This window comes from Bubalus bubalis, chromosome 4 (assembly GCF_019923935.1).
Source record: "Bubalus bubalis isolate 160015118507 breed Murrah chromosome 4, NDDB_SH_1, whole genome shotgun sequence".
NCBI classification, from domain to species: domain Eukaryota; kingdom Metazoa; phylum Chordata; class Mammalia; order Artiodactyla; family Bovidae; genus Bubalus; species Bubalus bubalis.
The window spans coordinates 81,778,130-81,800,587 of record NC_059160.1 but is presented as its reverse complement, the minus strand read 5'-3'; the positions used below and the strand labels follow the sequence as shown (position 1 = coordinate 81,800,587).

At 36.9% G+C, this 22,458-nt stretch overlaps 1 protein-coding gene across 6 annotated transcripts in view; it reads left to right on the top strand.

Annotated features, from left to right (window-relative positions):
• YAF2 (YY1 associated factor 2) overlaps nt 1-22,458 on the top strand; it is an 80,333-nt gene that overhangs the window by 14,588 nt on the left and 43,287 nt on the right. For 3 of the 6 annotated variants that reach the window (XR_006550550.1, XR_006550553.1, XR_006550551.1), the window contains exons 4-5: nt 11,153-11,224; nt 11,318-11,417. The exons of 2 other annotated variants lie outside the window; for them this stretch is intronic. Coding sequence is in view for 1 of the 4 variants with exons in the window: in XM_025284002.2 (XP_025139787.1) it covers nt 11,153-11,224 (72 nt within the window). In the remaining 3 variants the exon portion in view is untranslated. The remainder of the gene's footprint in view (nt 1-11,152; nt 11,225-11,317; nt 11,418-22,458) is intronic. One more of the 6 variants, XM_025284002.2, reaches the window with a different exon arrangement.

Below are 22,458 nucleotides of genomic sequence, written 5' to 3'. Positions count from 1 at the left end.
TCTTTCATCAGCTTGCCTCAGGGATGTTTTCTCCTCTTACCTCCTTCCATCTCTCCCTCTTTCTTCTCTTCCTTGTGTGTGTGTGTGCATGTGTATGTGTGTGTGTGAAGCTGATGTGGACTGTCATAGAAACATTTGGACCTCACCAGTAAAAGTTTTAACCTCTAGGAGGTACTTTGATAGTATAATAGTGGTAAGCAGTTTATATAGACTTAATTGAATAGTTAAAAACAGCCTTTTTTTAAACTAAGAGTAAGTGTATTTTCATGTATTTGAGAAAACTCCAGGAGATAGTGGAGGACAGAGGAGCCTGATGTGCTTCAGTCCATGGGGTTGCAAGGAGTCCAACATGACTGAGTGACTGCACAACAGCAACACGTCTATTTTCAAGGTTGGATTGACAGACAGCTTGGTCCTGGTCTTTTTTAGGCCACTGTGTCTTCTTGTTTATTATATTATTTCTTCTGCTTCATACTCTCCTATTCGTGACAGTTTCTTTCTTATTCTTTATGACTGCTCAAAGCATCATCTCTCTCAAGAAGCATTTCTTTATCTATTAGGCTAGAATGAATGCCCTTTCAATTAGTCTTAAAGTGTTCTGTGCAAAATGTGATGATCGTATTTACAGTGTACTGAAAATATTTAATTTTGCTTCCCTGAACTGTATTTCCTTGAGAATAGTGCCACTGATACTGGAATCACATTTTAGTTTAAATTCCTAATATGCCATTTATGGTCATATAACCATAGGACTCTGTGTTGATGATTAAATTTGATAATTGATATAAGAAACTTAACATAATTTTTAGTTAATAACAATGATAATAATTGTAAATGACATTAATAAAAGATCCCAATGTCTGTCATTGTGTCTTGCATGAAAGTGAAAGTCGCTTAGCCATGTCCGACTTTTTGCGACCCTATGAACTACACAATCCATGGAATTCTCCAGGCCAGAATACTGGAGTGGGTGGCCGTTCCCTTCTCCAGGGGATCTTCCCAACCCAGGGATCGAACCCAGGTCTCCTGCATTGCAGACAGATTCTTTACCAGCTGAGCCACCAGGGAAGCCCATAGGTACTGACAATGCTTAACTGAATTGCAAAGGCTCCTTATCATTTATCTGGTTCTATTGTTCCTTTAAACTGTTTGCCACTTGTTTTTAAGGAACACTTACATCATTTCATTTCATTTTTTGAACTTCTGAGTTGGGTAGAGTATTTACTTCATAAAAGAACTTGTGTTAACCTAAATTATCTTCATACTCAACTTTTGCAGGAGTTTAAAATGTTTTCTTTTGCCATCAAAATAATGCATAGTAGAAACCATAGCAGGCAGCATTTTATTCTGTTTAAATCATGCTTACTGTTTGTTGAATCTTAACTAGAGGTAGAGAAACCATTTGGTGGAATTCATTGCAGTATGCTAGGCAAGAGACAGTAGTGGCCTAAACAAAGTTAATGCCAATAGGAGAGAGAAATGAATGGATTCTAGATATGTTTAGGAGAAAATATGTAGGCCTTGATGGATGGTTGAATATGGTTGTGGAAGATAGGAAGTTGGGTTTTAGAGAGGAAAATTTAGAGAGTATTTAGAGAGAAATTGAGGATAAATCCCAGGATTCTGGCTTAGCTGTACAGCTAGGTCAATGGAGATACTTTTCACTGAAAGGAAACAGAAGAAAGGACAGGTTTTGGGGAAGGTAATATTCATTGGAAAGACTGATGCTGATGCTGAAGCTCCAGTGCTTTGGCCACCTGAGGCGAAGAGCTGACTCATTGGAAAAGGCCCTGATGCTGGGAAAGATTGAAGGCAAAAGGAGAAGGGGGCAGCAGAGGTGGAGACCCAAATAGCATCACTGACTCAATGAACATGCATTTGAGCAAACTTTGGGAGATAGTGAAGGACAAGGAATCCTGGCATACTGCAGTTCATGGGGTGAGAAGGAGTCAGACGTGACTTGGCGACTGAATAGCAACAAATGGGTCACTTTTAGATTTGTTGAATTTCAAGCATCTGAGAGAAATGTGAGAGGGTAGATATATGAGGCAGTTGGATATGTGGTGCTTAAGCTTAGGAAGGAAATCAGAGCTTTAAATGTATGTTCAGTAGTCATCAGCACATATGACCAATTGAGGCCATGAAAGTGAGGCAGATCAAGGAGAGAATAGATTGAATAGCATGAGAAACGGAGAAGGCAATGGCACTCCACTCCAGTACTCTTGCCTGGAAAATCCCATGGATGGAGGAGCCTGGTAGGCTGCAGTCCATGGGGCCGCGAAGAGTCGGGCGACTTCACTTTCACTTTTCACTTTCCTGCATTGGAGAAGGAAATGGCAACCCACTCCAGTGTTCTTGCCTGGAGAATCCCAGGGACGGCGGAGCCTGGTGGGCTGCTGTCTATGGGGTCGCACAGAGTCGGACACGACTGAAGTGACTTAGCAGCAGCAGCAGCATGAGAAAAGAGAACCCAGGACAGAAACTGAGAAACATCATCACTTCCTTAAGGTAGAAGAAAAGCACCATATAAAGAAGAAGAAAGAAATGGAGGAGAAAGAAAAATTAACTAGGGTATAAAAAGCCCAGGAGAGAGTAATGTTATAGGAATAGAAGGAAAAGAATGTTTTCAAAAGGAGAGGATGTGGTTGGCCATGGCAGAGGGCTTTTACTTTTGTCAGAATCTTAATTTTTCCTTTGCATTCTGTGTAATGTTTAACAAGTGTTGCATTAACATTTATATTTCAAATTGTAACAATAATATAATCCTGCATAGTTCTTGGGCTAAGCTTTCCATGATAGTTTCAACAATTCTGAATTAAATCTATAGATTACATAAAGGAGGTTATGGACGTGAGAGTTGGACTATAAAGAAAGCTGAGCACTGAAGAATTGACACTTGTGAACTGTGGTGTTGGAGAAGACTCTTGAGAGTCCCTTGGACTGCAAGGAGATCCAACCAGTCCATTCTAAAGGAGATGAGTCCTGGGTGCTCTTTGGAAGGACTGATGTTGAGGCTGAAACTCCAATACTTTGGCCACCTGATGCGGAGAGCTGACTCATTGGAAAAGAAAAGACCCTGATGCTGGGAAAGATTGAGGGCAGGAGGAGAAGGGGACGACAGAGGATGAGATGGTTGGATGGCATCATCGACTTGATGAACATGGCTTTGGGTGGACTCCGGGAGTTGGTGATGGACAGGGAGGCCTGGCATGCTGCGGTTCATGAGGTCGCAAAGAGTCAGACACGACTGAGGGACTGAACTGAACTGAATTGAACTGAATGATGGTAGATCAGGAGATGAGTAAAATTATGTTACTCTTTCAAGGAATAATGCTCTAATTATCTAGTTAAATGTGTAACTAAGCCTCTACGTTTACAGGTAACTCCTGATTGTAGCTATAGGAATGAATAGAATTAATTTAAAAATTGGGTCCAGGTTAGTATCAAAAATATTTTAAGTGGTAAGTATATTAACTTGGAATACTGTTTTGGAAAATTGCATTGTTAATTGTGGGGGAGCTTGTATAGTTTGAAGAAGTCCTTATCTTCTGTTTTTAGAAGGAATGAATAATAGTTTTAGATTAGCTTTGGAAGCAAATCACAATACTTTTCATACAATTCTACAGTTTGGTCTCTAAAGTGATAGCCATTGTGGGGTATGTTGAATTGGATGTGATCCATGATTCAGATTTTTTTTTTAGGCAAAATAATTTTGTGACCTTTTAATAGATGCCCTAGAGAAGGAAACAGCAACCCACTCCAGTATTCTTGCATGGGAAATCACATAGACAGAGGAGCCTGGAGGGCTAGTCTGTGGGGTCGAAAAAGGGTCAGACATGACTTAGGGACTAAACAACAAGCAGATGTATGCTAGCTAGATATAGACAAACAGATATATAGCTAGATATAGATAAGCTCTAATAAGCCCATTTGTGGGGTATCTCTTTTGAGAATGTACGTTCATTACACTATGATTCAGATTTTGAGTGCTGAATTAACAATATTTAGAATATAGTCAGTAGGTTGCAAACTGTTACTGTTGAGCTCAGACTATTTGAGATTTATTGTTAGAAAAGTTGGCCATTGTTTTATAAAATCAATTTTACCCTGAAAATATGCACTTATATTTTAGAGATGGTTATTAAAAATTGAACTGAAAATGAATACAGGGCTTAGAATCTCCTCAGATTAATTTTAATATTATAGTCAGAAGAGGTGAGAAAAAAGGTGAAGTTGCAGAGTAAAAGTTAGACTTCTTTATCATGTTGACATTCAAAATAGTTAGCTGTTTGTTATTTTTGTGTATTTAACTTGGATACTGACTATAATTAGCATATGAAGGACTAATGCTCTTGATATTTTGAACTAGGATCAGGAAAATATTTCCTTGAACTAGAAACTATTAAGGGTAGAGGAGTGAGTGAGTGAGTGAGCGGGTGAAAGTTGCTCAGTCCAATTCTTTGGGACCCCATAGACTATAGAGTCCATGGAATTCTCCAGGCGACACTACTGAAGTGGGCAGCCCTTCCCTTCTTCAGGAGATCTTCCCAACTCAGGCATCTTCCCAACCCAGGGATTGAACGGGGGACTCCTGCGTTGCAGGCAGATTCTTTACCAGCTGAGCCACAAGGGAAGCCCAAGAATACTGGAGTGGGTAGTCTATCCCTTCTCCAGTGGATCTTCCTGACTCAGGAATCAAATTGGGGTCTCCTGCATTGCAGGCAGATTCTTTACCAACTGAGTTACCAGGGAAGCCCCAAGAATAGAGGATATTAAAAGACCCCGATGCTGGGAAAGATTGAAGGCAAAAGGAGAAAGGGGCAGCAGAGGATGAAATGGTTAGATAGCATCACTTACTCAATGGACCAGAATTTGAGCAAATTCCCAGGAGATAGTGGAGGACAGAAGGGCCTGGCATGCTGCAGTTCATGGGTTGCAAAGCATCAGACATGACTTAGTGATTGAACAACAACATATTAACTTTCTACAGAAGTACCTCATTTTAAGATGGAGTTTTTAAAATGTGTTGCTTAGTTAAAGGACTAGGGTGTTTGTCTAATTAGGAAGATCAAAATATTGTTGAAGATCAATTAATGTGATTAAGGTGTCCTTAGGAAGAATGACTAGAACATAAAATGATACAAAATGCAAAACCATATAGCATTATGACACGGGATAATTGGTCATGTTTAGCATAGTACAGGGGGTGGTAGGAAGTGAGAGATGTTATTTGGCACTTGCTAGAATGGTGCTTTATTCTGGAGTTGTAGTAATGTAGGCTTATTTATATTAAGTTAACCACATCTTAAACTTAAAAATTAAAAAACGTAGCTTGTAGATAACAGCAGCCAGTTTTCAGGGCTGCACACCTGGCCTGTGTGCACTGTGCAGGTCTTTGTAGTGCTTTGGCTCTGTCCAGATTGGTTGAAGTGGGGAAGGAAACAGACCTGGAAGATGACGTCTGTTTTGTTCGCAGTTTGAGAAGGTTTGTAGGTATAATTGAGTTGGGTCTTATCTGCTTTAGCCCTAGGTTGAATTTTTGAACCTAAAACCCAAGAACCAAATTCAGAATTGGGCCTCCACCAATTGGGACTCATGTTTTCCTGTGAGTTCCTTTTTAGGCACCAAATTGATACTCACTTTGCAACTTTTAGCTTAATACTAATTACTTTGTAACGCTTTCCATATTAGTTACCTATTGCTGTATAACAAACTACCCCAAAATTTAGTGGTAGAAAACAATCAGCATTTATGATACTCCCTCCCTCTCCCACATCCCTTCAGTTTAGCAGGTGGTTCTGGCTCAGGATCTCTCAGGCCCAACTATGGAGGGATCCATGTCCAAGCTCTCATGGTTTTCAGTGGCCTTAGAATACCTGCTCCTAGGTTACTCACACAGCTGTTAGCAGGCCTCTGTTGGAACTCTGGCTGTCACAACACGACAGCTTACTTACCCCAAAGCACCATATCTGGTGAGAGTCATGAAAACAAGAGCCACTGTCCTTTAATAATCTAATTTTGGGAGTGACATCCATTACTTTGGCAGCTTCCCTGGTGGCTCAGATGGTAAAGAATCTGCTGCAATGCAGGAGACCTGGGTTCAAGCCCTGAGTTGAGAAGAACCCCTGGAGAAAGAAATGGCTACACACTCCAGTGTTCCTCCCTGAAGAATTCCATGAATAGAGGAGCCTGGTGGGCTACCGTCCATGGGGTCGCAAAGAGTGGGACATGACTGAGCGACTAACGCTTTCCATTACTTCTGCTAAATTCTGTTCCCTAGAAGTGGGTCACTAAATTCAGCCCATACTCAGGGGGAGGAGATTACAGAAGGGCATGTATACCAGGAGGTGGGATCATTGTGGACCATCTTAAAGGCTGCCCACCACAATGTCCTTTAAAGTTGAAAACCTTTTTTGTTGTTGTTACAGAATTCGTTATTGAAAGGAAAGTTTATAGAGGAAACCCAGAATATAAAATGGATAAATAGAGAGCTGTTCTGTTCAGAGCAGGGGTTTTAGGAAGCTAGAGCTGACCTACTAGCATCCCTCCCCTTCAGCTTTTCTGAACAGTTTGGGTATTAGTATGTTTACCATCTAATGTCCATCAGGAACATGAATATATACTATTTTCCTCAACCTTTCCTTTTATAATTTGTTAGCAGTTGCAGTTCTAAGATTCTAGCTTATAACGATCAGGTTTTAGAACATGAAAAAATGATTTGTGTAAGTGTTTCTGGCAATTTTAATAGTCTGGGGAGCTTTCTTTACTAGTAAATCTAATGGAATACCTGATTTTGTAATATTAGCAGATATACTTCATATATTGATAGGATAGTGATAGTGATTTACTTAGTAACTACTGTTTAGAATGTTTTCTTAACTATTTCCAAATTGTATGTATTTTTTAAAAAATCACAGGTATATCAATGATATTTGTACTTCAACTTCAATATTAATTTGTTTCGTATCTCTATCATACTGCAAATCGTGATTCTTAAGTGAAGTGAAAGCCACTCAGTCATGTCCAACTCTTTGGGAACCCATGGACTATAGAGTCCATGGAATTCTCCAGGCCAGAATACTGGAGTGGGCAGCCTTTCCCTTCTCCAGGGAGTCGTCCCAACCCAAGGATCGAACCCAGGTCTCCTGCATTGCAGGCAGATTCTTTACCAGCTGAGCCACAAGGGAAGCCCAAGAATACTGGAGTGGGTAATCTATCCCTTCTCCAGCAGATCTTCCTGACCCAGGAATCAAACTGGGGTCTCCTGCATTGCAGGCAGATTCTTTACCAACTGAGCTATCAGGGAAGACCAATTCATGATTCCTAATGAATACCATAAACTACTTATTGTCTTTCTCTTACAATATAAAGAATATAATCTCAATAGTACAGTCATCCTTGTGAACCCATGGGGGAATTGGTTCTGGGACCTTCTCGGTTACCAAAATCTGAATATGCCGCAGTCACTTATATGTAGGTTTAGGATTATTAACAGCATATTCCACAAACCTACACATCCTCTTGTATATTTTAAATAATCCCTGGGATACTTATAATTCCTAGTACAATATAAATGCTCTGTAAATAGTTGTTAGCATGAGAAATTCATGTTCTGCTTTTTGAAACTTAGTGGAAATTTTTTCTGAATATTTTTGACATGTGGTTGGTAGAATCTGTGGATCCTGAACCCGTGATACAGAGAGCCAACAGTTAATACAAACAATAAATCTCTAAACTTAGACTTTTTTTAGTAGTTCTTTGCAGATATGTAAAATCATTTGAAAATAATTCCATTTCTAGGTGGATATGTTACAGTTTGATAACGTGGTTAGATTCCAGGCATGGTTTTTAAATGCATTACTTAACTCTAGTACTTTGGCCACCTCATGCGAAGAGTTTACTCATTGGAAAAGACTCTGATGCTGGGACGGATTGGGGGCAGGAGGAGAAGGGAACTACAGAGGATGAGATGGCTGGATGGCATCACTGACTTGATGGACGTGAGTCTCAGTGAACTCCGGGAGTTGGTGATGGACAGGGAGGCCTGGCGTGCTGCAATTCATGGGGTTGCAAAGAGCAACACGACTGAGCAACTGAACTGAACTGAACTGAACTTACATTTTTATTAACTTAATCCTCATAACTGTTCTGTGAAGTAGGTTCTGTTTTTACCCCTATTTTACAGATAAGGATAGTTTTTTCATCTTGATTTTAGGTTATTTATGTTAACAAGGGAATAATGCTGTTTTTGTTTGTTTCTTTATGAGTTCATGTATAGCTAAAGGATAAAGCTGAAGGAAAGGAAAATTTAATTAACAGATTATCTGATGAGCTTGTTAAGGAACAAAGAAAGATGACAGTTTCCTTAAATAACGTTATTTAATAAGTAAGTTTACAGCTCACTTTTGACCTTATTTTACTTAATTGAGCTACACACCTCCCCCCATATTTATGAACCATTATGATGTCACTTAAGTATATGTGAATATATGTATAATATTAAATTTTATTACCTGCTAAAAGATTTCACATCCCAGATTTACCATGAACAACTTTCTACAACTATAGTACCCTACATTAGAATTGCAAACCTTATTTGAAAATTTGAACATGTACTTGGAATCACAGAACCAGTTGTAATTTAAGTTGCTTCCAGCCAAAACATAATATCTAGCAGTAGTGGAGGTGAAAGTTAGATAACTTATTTTTTTTTCTGAGCAGTTTTTTCAAAAGTTCAGATTGATTTTTTAGAGTAGATTCTCATTAGTGAAATGCTTTATTAGGTTCTTAATTACTTGTTAACCTTTTTGTGAACCAGCATTATAATTGTTAGAACTTAAAAAGGATATTTTTGAGTAGAGTATTCTAATTTCTGGAATTTCTTTTCTAAGCTATTCTAATAAAATCCATTTTAGTTAAACCTATGGCATAATAACAGCAACAAATAGCTTTGAATGCTGGTCTTTTAAGTGACCTTTTAGGTTACCTTAAAATATTTTCAAGATATTTTAATTCTTCAAATTATTTTAAAAGGTGCATTTGATTTTGTTTTAAATTCACAAGATCTTAGTCTAAATGAAGACTGTATGTGTTGCTATAAATTAAAATTGGAAATTATTATTTCCAGTTTCATTAGTTCTTAATGAAAAGTTTTATACTAGCTTTTACTGTAAGGATAAAATATTTGGATTATTGCTCCTGTATAGGTTGTGTCAATCCAAACACATAGGACCTTCATGCCATGTACTGCTTCACACTTCAGGAAATATAAGTTAACTAGGAATCTTATTTAAACTAGATGATCCTTTTGGAATTTATCTCTATATTGAAGTTAGAAATTGAGGTCTGTGTAGTGCCCCTGTTTGCCTGAATGAGTCATTTAAAAACTAATGCACTAATTGCTATTATTTTTTAAAACTCAGATTTATATAAAATGGATATAGCTTATCCAAAACAAATTGTATCCTTAAGTGAGAATCTAGGAAAAATCTTGACATGGTGCTGTCCACCTTTACTAAATATAAATATTACCTCATAACAAGATTGAAATGCTAGATTTTCATTAGAGTTACATTTTAAGAATTTTTTTTAGAATTACATTTTGTTTTTGATGAATTAATGATTTTATATACCATCTTACCCTGTTTACTCTTAAAGTAGAAGCTATGTATTTAATTTTTTCCATAGAAAGAACCATGAAACCATATTTTTTGAAGGTAGGAAATAACTATTAAATAGCAGCATAATGAGAAAAGGAAGACTGTTATGAAATATATCTGTATCTTCAATAGGAGCTAGTGTTTGAAGTCATCACTACTATAGCACATCAAAATGGACATGTACCTGATGAATATGTATTGCTGCTGCTGCTGCTAAGTCACTTCAGTCGTGTCCAACTCTTTGCGACCCCATAGATGGCAGCCCACCAGGTTCCGCTGTCCCTGGGATTCTCCAGGCGAGAATACTGGAGTGGGTTGCCATTTCTTTCTCTAATGCATGAAAGTGAAAAGTGAAAGTGAAGTCTGTCAGTCGTGTCCGACTCTTCGCGACCCCATGGACTGCAGCCTACCAGGCTCCTCCGTCCATGGGATTTTCCAGGCAGGAGTACTGGAGTGGGGTGCCATTGCCTTCTTCAAATATGTATTGAGTTAAAGGTAAAAGCAATCTTCATGTGTCCCTGAAGATAAATTTCTATTGAGGATACCTTTCTTTTGTTAGAAATAGTTTTCTTTTTGTTTTGTTTTTTAATGACGGGTCCAATTTAAAAAGTATAACAGTTAATCGAAAATATTACTGTACTACTTTGTACAAGTGTTTACATTAAAATCAGCATTATTATTTATCAGTGGCCTGGCATTCGTAAGGGCTTCACAGGTGGTGAAGTGGTCAAGAATCCGCCTGTCAATGCAGAAGATGTGGGTTTGATCCCTGGGTCAGGAAGATCCCCTGGAGAAAGAAATGGCAACCCCGCTCCAGTATTCTTGCCTGGAGAATCCCCATGGACAGAGGGGCCTGGTGGGCTACAGTCCATGGGGTCACAAAGAGTCAGACATGAACATAGCACAGTGGCATACTTACATATATGTATGTGGTTGGTTTGTTATAGGTGACAAATGGTTATTTTAAAGACTTATTGAGTGATGAATGGGACTTGCATTGCTGCTGTTTATCTGAAGCGTTATAGATTGTTAATCGACTGTAGTGGCCTCTACACCCAAATTCAGCCTATGTTAATGACAGTGTCTAGTTAAGAAACGGTAGATTTTGATCAATTAATTACCCTTTACGGATATTAAAAAATGATGGTAGTACTTTAGTGAGACAAAATAGTCTGATAGCTGATATTTTTATAAATTAAAATGTTGCTGTTGTTACAGTAGAGATTTTAAAATGAAACTATTCAAATCATTTTCTTTTTCTTGTGTTTCTAATAGTGCCAGAAGTTTCTGTTGACTTTATAGCTAGCACATTGTTTCTGTATTTGCTTTGGTGTGTTCATGTATAGTTATCTAATTAATTTGCAGCCCTTTCCCCTGTAGTTCTTTATGTATTAATGTCAAATAAATTTAAATAATTTTCTTATTCTGATAGAGAAGAAAAAGCTGGATCACTTACCAGTAACTGGAGTTCTCCTATTGGGTAATCTCCACAGATCCACATTCTTTGAAGTTATTGTGAATGCCTCGTGGACCATGGGACTGTTGAAATTTCCAATTTCAGGAAGGTAAGCAAGCACACTGAAGCATGTCTCTAGCATCTCCCAAATCCCCTTCCCTCCACTTTCTTACATATGCGTCTGTCCTGCATGCCCCCTCAGTTCCAGCGGATGCCCGTGAGGAAGATTCCCATGCTGGACAGAAGGGCAGGAGAGGTGGATCTGTGAGGGAAAAGACCCAATAGGATAACTCAAGTTACCGGTAAGTAGTCTAGTTTTCACAGACTTGAGATTCTTTTTGCCCATTTTTTCTCTTTAGGAGTTCATTTAATTGCAAAGAGAGGAAATGGTTTGGGATAGTTTCTTTTTGTAAGTTTTATGTGGATTATAGTATTTATTGTATAGACGATAAATACCTAGTTCTTAATGGACATATGAATAAATGTGACATTAAGGTACAGCATTTGCATAATAGTTTATAAACATTATGTATTTACTACCTTTTGGTAAATAGTGTAATAGTTCTAAAGCAATATGAGGAGCTATGTGTTGAATTACTTTAGTTCTTTTATTTGTGATATTGCTTTTATTGAAGTAGATGCTCGTACTGTAAAATTTCTGCTTGTGTCTAATTTAGCCAAATTCTTTTGACATTGTACTGAACAGCAAGAATAGTTTTACATTAATTGACCAACACTTCTTACTGATATAATTTTCAGTGTACCTTAAATTTCATTGAATGTATGTTTGGAAATAATTTAAGGTATGTTGCAATTATATTTACTACTTTGTTGTTTATAATGGATAGCCTTATTAATGTGAAGGGTAACACAGTTGGTTCAGTGTGAGCTCTGCCTCAGTTACTAACCCTATTTATTTGTATAAATGTTAGAATTGTATAGAGTTCCTTGCTTCCCATTTCTCTCTTACTCATTCTGTATTGTTACCAGTTACCGTTTCTAAAAGGCCACACATTACATAAAGAGCCATAGTGATGCCATGCTCTTGCTGTTTTATAAAATTTCATCCATAGCTCAGTACTTAGGGCCTCTCATAATCCAGTCCTATTTATCCAGCCTTAATTTCTTTTTATCAAGCCTTAATTTCTTCAATTTGAAACTTTTGTTTTGGTGTTACCTCAGCATTTATGCTTTAGCTTGTGCTTTTCCGTTTTCTTGAAATGACCTTGGACGATCCATTCTGTTTCTCTATATTTTAAAGTTGACGTTAAGTCCTACCCCTTACATATATCCTTTTATGCTGACATCTCTGTTCGTCTCTTTCTTCAGTGAAAAAATGAGATTACTATGAGGCTTGAATTAATTAATTAATGAAATGTACTTAGAATAGTGACTAGCAGCACATACTAACTTCTCTTATTAACTATTATTTGACCATAGATTTATCTTAAATATTTTTTTGATTGTACATATAATTCATATCTGTATGACACAGTTTAGCTTTAAATATTAGTATCAGATTGTACCAATAGATATTTCTTCTGATATAAAACTGTTACTCTGACTTGTATGGTCTTTGACAGCAAGTATAGGCTTTTATTGGGCTTCCCTTGTGGCTCAGAGAATAAAGAATATGCCTGGGATGGGAAGATCCCCTGGAGAAGGTAAAGGCTACCCACTCCAGTATTTTGGCCTAGAAAATTCCATGGACTGTATAGTCCATTGAGTTGGAAAGAGTTGGACACGACTGAGAGACTTTTTTTTTTTTAATAGGCTTTTTTTTTTTTGTCTGTAACCTTACTTCTTAAGATTAGTGACTGAGATTAAATCATGCCCATTGAAAAGTTAGTTTTCATGTAGAATGACATACATACATACCAGTTTTTTTATTTGTAAAATAGGTTTTCATTTGGCTAATCAATCCTGTTTGTACTGTATGTTTTTCTTAAGAACAGCTTTCCTTCAAAGCTGATATACATTGTAAACTTTCATTGCACTCCAGAAAAGACTGTATAGTATTGAGAGAGTTAATTAGATTGTATTCACTTTAAGACTGTGTATTATTGGAAAAGAATCTGGGAACTTAATGTACTTGATTTTTGAGGCCTGAATATCTTAGGAGATAATTGGTTGATTTTTTTTCAGAAATGCTTGAATTTAAAATACCTGTCTGATGAAACAGTATATAAAATCTGATTTCAAGGCCATTGAAGGAAGGAAATGCTCTTTGACAGATTGGGTGTCACTTTATTTTATTTTGTGGCTGTCCCATGCACCGTGTGGGATCTTAGTTCTCTGACAAGGGATCAAACCTGTGCCCCCTGCATTGAAAGTGTGGAGTCTTCACTGGGCCTCCAGTGAAGTCCCAAGTGTCGCTTCTAAATAATCACCAGAGAACCACTTCAGGTCCAGTTAGATGAGCCAAACTGAAGAATGTTTAGTCAAATGACATGAGTGTTTGATTTGAATCTGCTGACTGTTCAATCTCCTGATTTTTTGTGTGATTGTGGTATGGTCGTTACATTGAGAATGGCCTTATTCTTTAGAGTTGCATGCTGAAATACTTAGAAGTGAAATGTCATGGTGAGTTCAGAAAAATCATGTGTGGGTATCTGAATGTGGTATATGTTATGTGTATGTAAAGAGAGATAAAGGGAGAGAGAAAGCAAATCTGGCAAGTTTAAACAGTTTTGGGACTAGGTGAAGGGTATAGTGGTATACATTGTACTTTAAGCTTTCCTGTGGCTCTGATATTTTTCAAAGAAAAGTGTGTGGGGGAGAGTATTTTAAAAAGAACTTGATTGTGCTTCAGTTTCTCTAATTCTAAAATGACAATAATAGAACTTATTCTTTCCATGCCCTGATGCAGGTAGGCACAGTGGGATAACATTTGGTAGAATAGCAGTCAGGAGAGCTTTTAAGAAGTAATTTTCTTTTTACATTAAAAAAGAATTTTCTAGTGGAGAACTGTTCAAAGAACATTTCACCTAAAAGTATATTAAGTTAAAATATATCTGTTCCCTTTTTTATTATTCAGAGCACATTCCATTATAATTGAATAAAAGCAATCAAGTAACAGTAAATACATGTATATATATATAAATTAACCAATTGAAATCTTGAAAATGAAAATATCTAGTTATAAAATAATCATGGGCAAAACAGAAGATTAGACATAGATAAAGAGAAACGTTGTTAATTCCAAGATAAAACCAATAACTCATCCAGGACCAGAGCCCAGGGAGATGAAGAATGAAAAATAGAAAAGAAAAACTAAGACACTTTAGGGCTAGCTTGAAAAGCTCCAATATAATGTCCAGAAGACAGGATATGGAGAATGGTAGAGAAGCAATATTGAAGAAAAATGACAGGATTTTTCAAATATTAAAAAGAAATAATGGAAATTAAGAAATAACTAGAGTGGAATCACAAAAACGTCATATCAAAACTAGAAGGATGTAAGAGAAGTGGTACTTAGGGGTAAATTTATAACCTTAAATGGCTGTGTTAGATTGAAAAAAAGTAAGTGAGCCATATATACAACTCAAGAAACAAAAATAAAAAGTAAAACCAAAGACAGGAGAAAAGAGAAAATAAAAATGGAATTAGATGAAATAGAAATAATCAACAATAGAAATGACAGCAATCATCTTTCAAATCAAAGCTGTTTCTCTTCAGCTGATTAAGTACTGGAAATACCAAGAAGCACATGACATAATAAAATTATAAAATGGGATATAATTACAAATAATAATTGTAATTTAAAAAATCATAAGAAATCACTATTAATTTATATGTTATAAATTTTAAAAACCTGATGAAATTGTCTGTTTTCTAGGCAAAATATCATTTAGAAATTGACTGTAAAAGAAAAAGATAGTCATAGAAACTAAAAACCATTAAAAAATTGAAGCTGTAGTAAATTTCCCCAAGAAGAAGTTTTTAAAAACATCAGCTTAATTGCTGTATAGTTCATAAACCATACCACCTACCCACCTAAAATGTACAATTTAATGGTTTTTAATATTTTTACATAATTGTTGAATCATCACCATAGCTAATTTTTAGAATATTTTCATCACCTCAGAAAGAAACGGTGTACCTATTAGCAGTCAGTTCCAATTCTCTGAAACTCTCCAGCCTTAGACAATCACTAATCTACTCTCTGTTTCTATAGGTTTGCCTGTTCTAGATCTTTCACATAAATAGAATCATTTAATAAATGGCCTTTTGTGGTTTGCTTCTTTCATTTAGCATATTTTTAAGGTCCAGCCATGTTGAAACATGTATCATATACCTCATTCCTTTTTATGGCCATATAATATTTCATTGTATGGATATACCACATCAGTTGATGGATATTTGGATTTTTTCCCATTATGAATAGTCCTTATACTGGCATTTGTGTATAAGATTTTGTGTAAACATAGTTATATGTTTTCATTTCTCTTGGATGTATACCTAGGAGTAGAATTGATGGGTCTTGTGGAAACCATGGAACAACAACAAATAGGGAAAGGAGTACGTCAGGGCTGTATATTGTCACCCTGCTTATTTAACTTCTATGCAGAGTACATCATGAGAAACACTGGGCTGGAGGAAGTACAAGCTGGAATCAAGATTGCTGGGAGAAATATCGATAACCTCATATATGCAGATTACACCACTTTCATGGCAGAAAGCAAAGAATTAAAGAGCCTCTTGATGAAAGTGAAAGAGGAGCTTGAAAAAGTTGGCTTAAAACTCAACATTCAGAAAACTAAGATCATGGCATCTGGTCCTATCACTTCATGGCAAATAGATGGGGAAACAGTGTCAGACTTTATTTTTTTGGGCTCCAAAATCACTGCAGATGGTGACTGCAGCCATGAAATTAAAAGATGCTTGCTGTTTGGAAGAAAAATTATGACCAACCTAGACAGCATATTAAAAAGCAGAGACATTACTTTGCCAACAAAGGTCCATATAGTCAAAGCTATGGTTTTTCCAGTAGTCATGTATGGATGTGAGAGTTGGACTATAAAGAAAGCTGAGTGCCGAAGAATTGATGCTTTTGAACTGTGGTGTTAGAGAAGGCTCTTGAGAGTCCCCTGGACTGCAAGGAGATCCAACCAGTCCATCTTAAAGGAAATCAGTCCTGAATATTCATTGGAAGGACTGATGCTGAAGCTGAAACTCCAATACTTTGGCCACGTGAGGCAAAGAACTGACTCATTTGAAAGGACCCTGATGCTGGGAAAGATTGAAGGCAGGAGGAGAAGGGGGTGACAGAGGATGAGATAGTTGGATGGCATCACCGACTCAATGGACATGAGTTTGAGTAAACTCTGGGAGTTGATGATGGATAGGGAGGCCCGGCGTGGTGCAGTCCCTGGGGTCACACAGAGTCGGACATGACGGAGTGACTGAACTGAACTGTGGTAACCATGGAAGCTTTTAAGGGACAATCAAACTATTTTACAGAGCAGCTGTACCATTTTACTTTTCAACCAACAGTGTATGAAGGTTCTAGTTTTTCTACACACTCATCAGCATTTTCATTATGTTTTTTTTTTAATTAAAGCATTCCTAATGGGTGTGAAGCAGTATCATAAAGAATAGTTTTAATTGTGATTTTGTTATCATAATTTCAGACATATTTTTGGGGAACAGGTAATCCCAATTTTATACAAACTGACCTAGATAATAGAAAAAGAGGGAGAGCTGTTCTGTTGTTTATCAGAGAAACTTACCCTGGAAACCTAAACTGAAAAGAATATGCAAGGAAAAATAATGGTACATTCAGTCTCATTTACAAACAGAGACAAAATTTTTAATTAGGATAAGAATGTAAACATAGCTCAATATTTGAAAATTATTAAGGAAATCTTGAAAGATTTGATAAAATTCTTATAGAACTCAATACTCATTAGTGTTTTTTTTTTTTAAAGTAACCTTTAAACCATGACGAGAAACATGTTTCTTCCAATAGAGGCTCTCTTTAAAACTTAACTGTCTAAATCTTAGAAACATTCCCATTAATATCAAGAACAGGACAAATATATCTCTACTAGTAAGATTTAAAAAAAAAAGGAAATAAATTACAAAAGGACTAGAAAGGAAGAAAAATGAGATGAATGTATCCATAGGAAATTAAAAACAAAAAATAACAGACTATGGGACTTCCTTGTGGTTCAGTGGTTAAGACTTGACATTCCCAATGCAGGAGACACAGGTTCAATCCCTGCTCAGTAAACTAAGATCCCACGTGCCATGTGATGTGGCCAAAAAAAAAAAAAAAATTTTTTTTAATCAACAGAATAGGGAATTCCCTGGCAGTGCAGTGGTTAACATTCAGCACTTTCATTGCTGTGAGCCTGGGTTCCATTCCTGATCAGGAAACTAAGATCCCTCAAGTCATGTGGCTTGGTCAAAAAAACCCTCAGAAAACCATCAACAGACTGACTATATTCATAAGAGAATTCAGTGTGGCTGGATACAAGATCAACATTCAAATTGACAGTAGCCAATTAGGAAATAAAAATACCTCTTTTACAGCAAATTCTATGAAGTACCCAAAGTTGTATTGAAGGACATAAAATTAGACATGAACAAAAGACAAGATATAATTATTAGTGGGAAGTATAAATATTGCTAAAAAATTAACTTCTGTATGACTTATATGTAGTTTCAGACAAAAACCTGATAGAATTTGTTTTCTTTTTTGGAGGAAAATGATCTTCATATACAAAAGTAAAGATCCAAGACAGTTGTGAAAGAAGAATAAGAATGAGGAGGAGGGAGTTGACTGTTGGATATCTAGATTAATCTTAAATTTTGGTATTTAGAATAGAATCCTACACAGTAATGAAAAATAGTAAACTGCTACACACAACATGTGTGTGTGGCTTTCCTAGTGGCTCAGACAGTAAAGAATTCACCTGCAATGTGGGAGACCTGGGTTTGAGCTGTGGGTTGGGAAGATCCCCTGGAAGAGGACATGGCAACCCACTCCAGTATTGTTGTCTGAGAAATCCCATGGACAGAGGAGCCTGATGGGCTACAGTCCATGGGGTCACGAAACATTGGCACACACAACATGAAATGAATCTTCCAGACTTAGCATTGAGCAAAAGAAGTGGGACAGAAAAGAGTTCATATGGTATGAGTTCATTTTTAGGAAGCTCAAAAACAGAACTAATCTATGATGATTGAGATCAGAATAGTAGTTCTCTTGGAAGCATGGTACTAACTGAGAATGTGTATGAGGGAGATTCTGAAGCATTGAAAAAAGTTAAATCTTAGTCTGAGTTGGATCACACAGGGCTATACATACTTAAAAATCAGGTTGTACACAGTACTTGTATTTAAAGTAGTATAGTCTTAATAATACGAAAAAACAGATTCATATAACAGAATAGAGTTAAGAAATGGATCCTTATATATTTGAGAAGTTGGTTGGTGCTCGAGATGGCATTTTCTGTCATCAGGGAGAGGAAATGTGAACTGTTGAATTGGTTTTTCTATATGGGGGAAAACTAGATTTCTACTTCAGGACATATGCAGAAATAAATTCCAGTTGAATTAAATACTAAATGTGAAACCCGTTTTTTTAAAAAAGGAAAGTATCTTTTTAAAAAAGGAAAGTATAGGTATCTTCAGAATATGTAAGGCCTTTTTTAACAAGTCAAGAAAAAAAGAAGAAACCATCAAGGATTTGACTACCTAAAAAAAAAAAAAAAAGAAAAAACAACCTTAGGTTTAATGTAAGTTCCCACAAACCCAAATAAAACATAATGTCACAACTGGGAGATATATATAATGTCTGTACTATCCAGTGTTTTTGTGTCCAGAATATGTAAAGATCAAAAGAGGTAAGATAGGTAATACAAATAAAATGAACAATGGATAGTAAGACAATTCACGGCAAAGACTGGAAATTGTACTGAGAAGATGGTTAGTCTGTTTGTAGGGATTTTATTTGAAAGTGTTAGTTGCTCAGTCATGTCTGACTCTTTGTGACCCTATAGATTGTAGCCCGCCAGGGTCCTCTGTCTATGGAATTCTCCAGGCAAGAATACCAGAGTGGGTAGCCATTCTCTTGTCCAGGGGATCTTCTCAACCCAGGGGTTGAACCTGGGTCTCCTACATTGCAGGCAAATTCTTTATTGTCTGAGCCACCAGGGACATCCCATTTTTAGGGTAGAAGCAGTTAAAAACTTACGAGTCATCAGTGTTTACCCATTAAGTTGCAAGGCTCAGGATCAGGTAAGTGTTACACATGTAAGATAAGTGTTACACAATTAGAAATGTGCATACACAGTTATCCAACAATTTCTATTTAAGATATTGTCTAGAGAAGCTTGCACATTTGCCAAGGGTGATTTGTGCAGGGATGTTCATCTGGAAAACAGTCTAAATGGCTGCAATAAGAATCATGGATATATAGGATATAATACAGTTATTTAATTAAGAATTCCCTGAGTCTATGATTAGTTTACAGGCTTCCCTGTTGGCTCAGATGGTAAAGAGTCTGCCTGCAGAGTCTGCCTGCAGTTCAATCCTTGGGTTTGGAAGATCCCCTGGAGAATGAAGTGGCGACTAACTATAGTGTCCTTGAGTGGAAAATCTCATGGACAGAGAAGCCTAGTGGGCTACAGTCCATAGAGTCGCAAAGAGTCGGACATGACTGAGCCACTACACTTTCACTTTTCACGATTAGGTTATTATCAGTGGTTTAATTTACTTATTTATGGCTACACTGGGTCTTCATTGTTGTACACAGGCTTTCTCTAGTTATCGAGAGTTGGAGCTCTTCTTTGTTGTGGTGTTTGGGCTTCTCATTTTGTGGCTTCTCTTACTGCAGAGCACAGGCTCTAGAGCGGGGGCTCAGTAGTTTTGCCTTGTGGGCTTAGTTGCCCCGTGGCATGTGGAATCTTCCCAGACCAGGGATCAAATCCGTGTCCTCTGCATTGGTAGGCTGCTTCTTTACTTTTGAGCCACCAGAGAAGTCCAGTGATTTTTTTTTTTTTAATATAATAAAGTGGTACTGTCTATAACCATGATTGTTTTAAGCATTTTATAAACATTAAATATTTTAGTCCTCATGAGAACTTAGAAGTAAGTACTGTCATTGTCTCCACTTTTTAGATGGAATACTAAAGCATAGAGGAGTAAATACCCCTGCCTACTCGCATGGGTAGTAAATAGCAGAGCTGGGATTCAAAGTTGCCTTGCTCGAGTCCAATATGCCATGTTGCCTTTTGATGTTTAAAAATATGGAGAGGCCTCCTAAATATAAGGAAAAGTTAATTCCTTACATAAATGTAAGGAAGAGTCTCATTTACACCAAATTCATGGTAGTTGTTACCACTGAATGGGATTGGGAGGTGAGGGAGATCCAGGGATGGTGGTAAAATGAAACTAGCATAGGGAACTTTCTTTCAAGATGATGTACATTACTATATAGCTTTTAAATACTTGCACTTATTGTTTATATATGCTTATTCTGTTAAAAGAACCACTGAAAAGATTGGCCTCTATTTTAATCTTTCTTTTTCTTTTTTTTTTTTAAATTTTATTTTATTTTTAAACTTTACAATATTGTATTGGTTCTGCCATATATCGAATTTATTTTTCTTGATATTGGTTATATAGAAAAAGAAAAAAGCAGTGGCCCTAGAACAATGGCTATAATTTAGTCTAGTTCTGAGATAGTGAGCATCACAGAAGTGCCAGACCCTGGATTAGGGTGCTGGAGATAGGGTGGTTTCATCCCCAATGGCTCAGCAGGTAAAGAATCTGCCTGCAATGCAGGAGATGCAGGTTCGATCCCTGGGTTGAGAAGATCCCCTGGAGGAGGAAATGGCAACCGACTCTAGTATTCTTGCCTGGAAAATCCCATGGACAGAGGAGCTTGGAAGGCTGCAGTCCATGGAGTGAACAAAAGAGTCGGACACGACTGAGGGGCTAACACTTTTATCCTCTCTCTTTAAGGAGTTCAGAGTTGTACAAGGAAAGAGATAAAAAAAATAGTTTTAATTCAGTATGTTATATCCAGATCTCTTCTTCTTCCCTATTTCTCTGTCCCCATCCTTTCCCCTCCATATGCAACTGGAGAAGGGGGAAATGTCTTGAGTTGGGGCAAGAGAAACAGGCAGTGAAATATTGATTGTGATTCTACTGCCTATTCTTTTAAAAACTACCAGGGAGTAAATTCTATAATGGTCAGTGATTGTGGCTTGTTTACCGTCTCCGAAACTTGGTATAATGCCCTGTGCTTAACAGACCCCTGGATGTTGGAAGAATAACTGATGCACTTTGACATTTCACTCTCAAATGACTTAGCACCTCAACCCAAAGTTCTTAAGCCATCTAGGGTATCTTCCATTGACTAATAAAGTTTAAAACAATTTACCTGAGAACTTTATATGAAGTCTTGTGTAAAATTGTTTTGTGCCAAAGAATTCTGACTTGAGAAATATTTTCATCTGTAGGAAATTTTGGATCTCTAAAATCTAATATAATTTTCTTTGTGCTGAGTCCATGGACTATTTTCAGGTGGTATTAGTATTTATAATTGGAGAATCCTAGTATCTTTTAAAATTTATCTTTTAAAGTGACTACCATTTTTCAGTCCCAACAATGATGAATGAGAATTCCTGTTGCTTCACATCTCTCCAGTGTTTGGTGTTATCAGTGTTCTGGATTTTGACCATTCCAAGTAGGGCAACCAAGTAATTTTTGTTTTAACTTTAGTAAGATTATATTATTCCCCATTTAGAATCTTCACATCCTACTTCATTTCCCATCCTACTTAGAATAAAATCCCAAGTTATTTCCAGCTGTATGAGAGGAAGGCTTTGTATGATCTGGTCCATGGCCACCTCTTCAAACTAGTTTTACCATTTTCTCTCTTTTTCATTGCAATTCAGACATGTTGGTCACCCTAGTGTTCTTTGAACATGCCAGCCTTCTGCTTCAGGGCCTTTGCAATTGGTCTTGCCTTTCCTGGAATGTTTCACATCTAGATACCTTCAGGGCTTACTCCTGTATTTCACTGAGGACTCTGCTTAAGTGTAACCTTGTCAGAGATGCTTCTCTGATTTTCCTGCCAAAAAATAGCACTTCTGTGCTTCTTCCTATACCCTGCTTTATTTTTCTTCTACTGGTACCTCACAATATATATATGTATACTTGTTTATAATAATATATATAAATTATATATATAATATATATGTAGCCTATCTTTATGAAAATGTGCGCTTCATGAAGGGATATTTCTGTATACCTCTAGAGTAGAACTGGTACACAGATGGTGTTTAATAAATATCTGTTGAGTGGATGAATGATTGTATTACATCA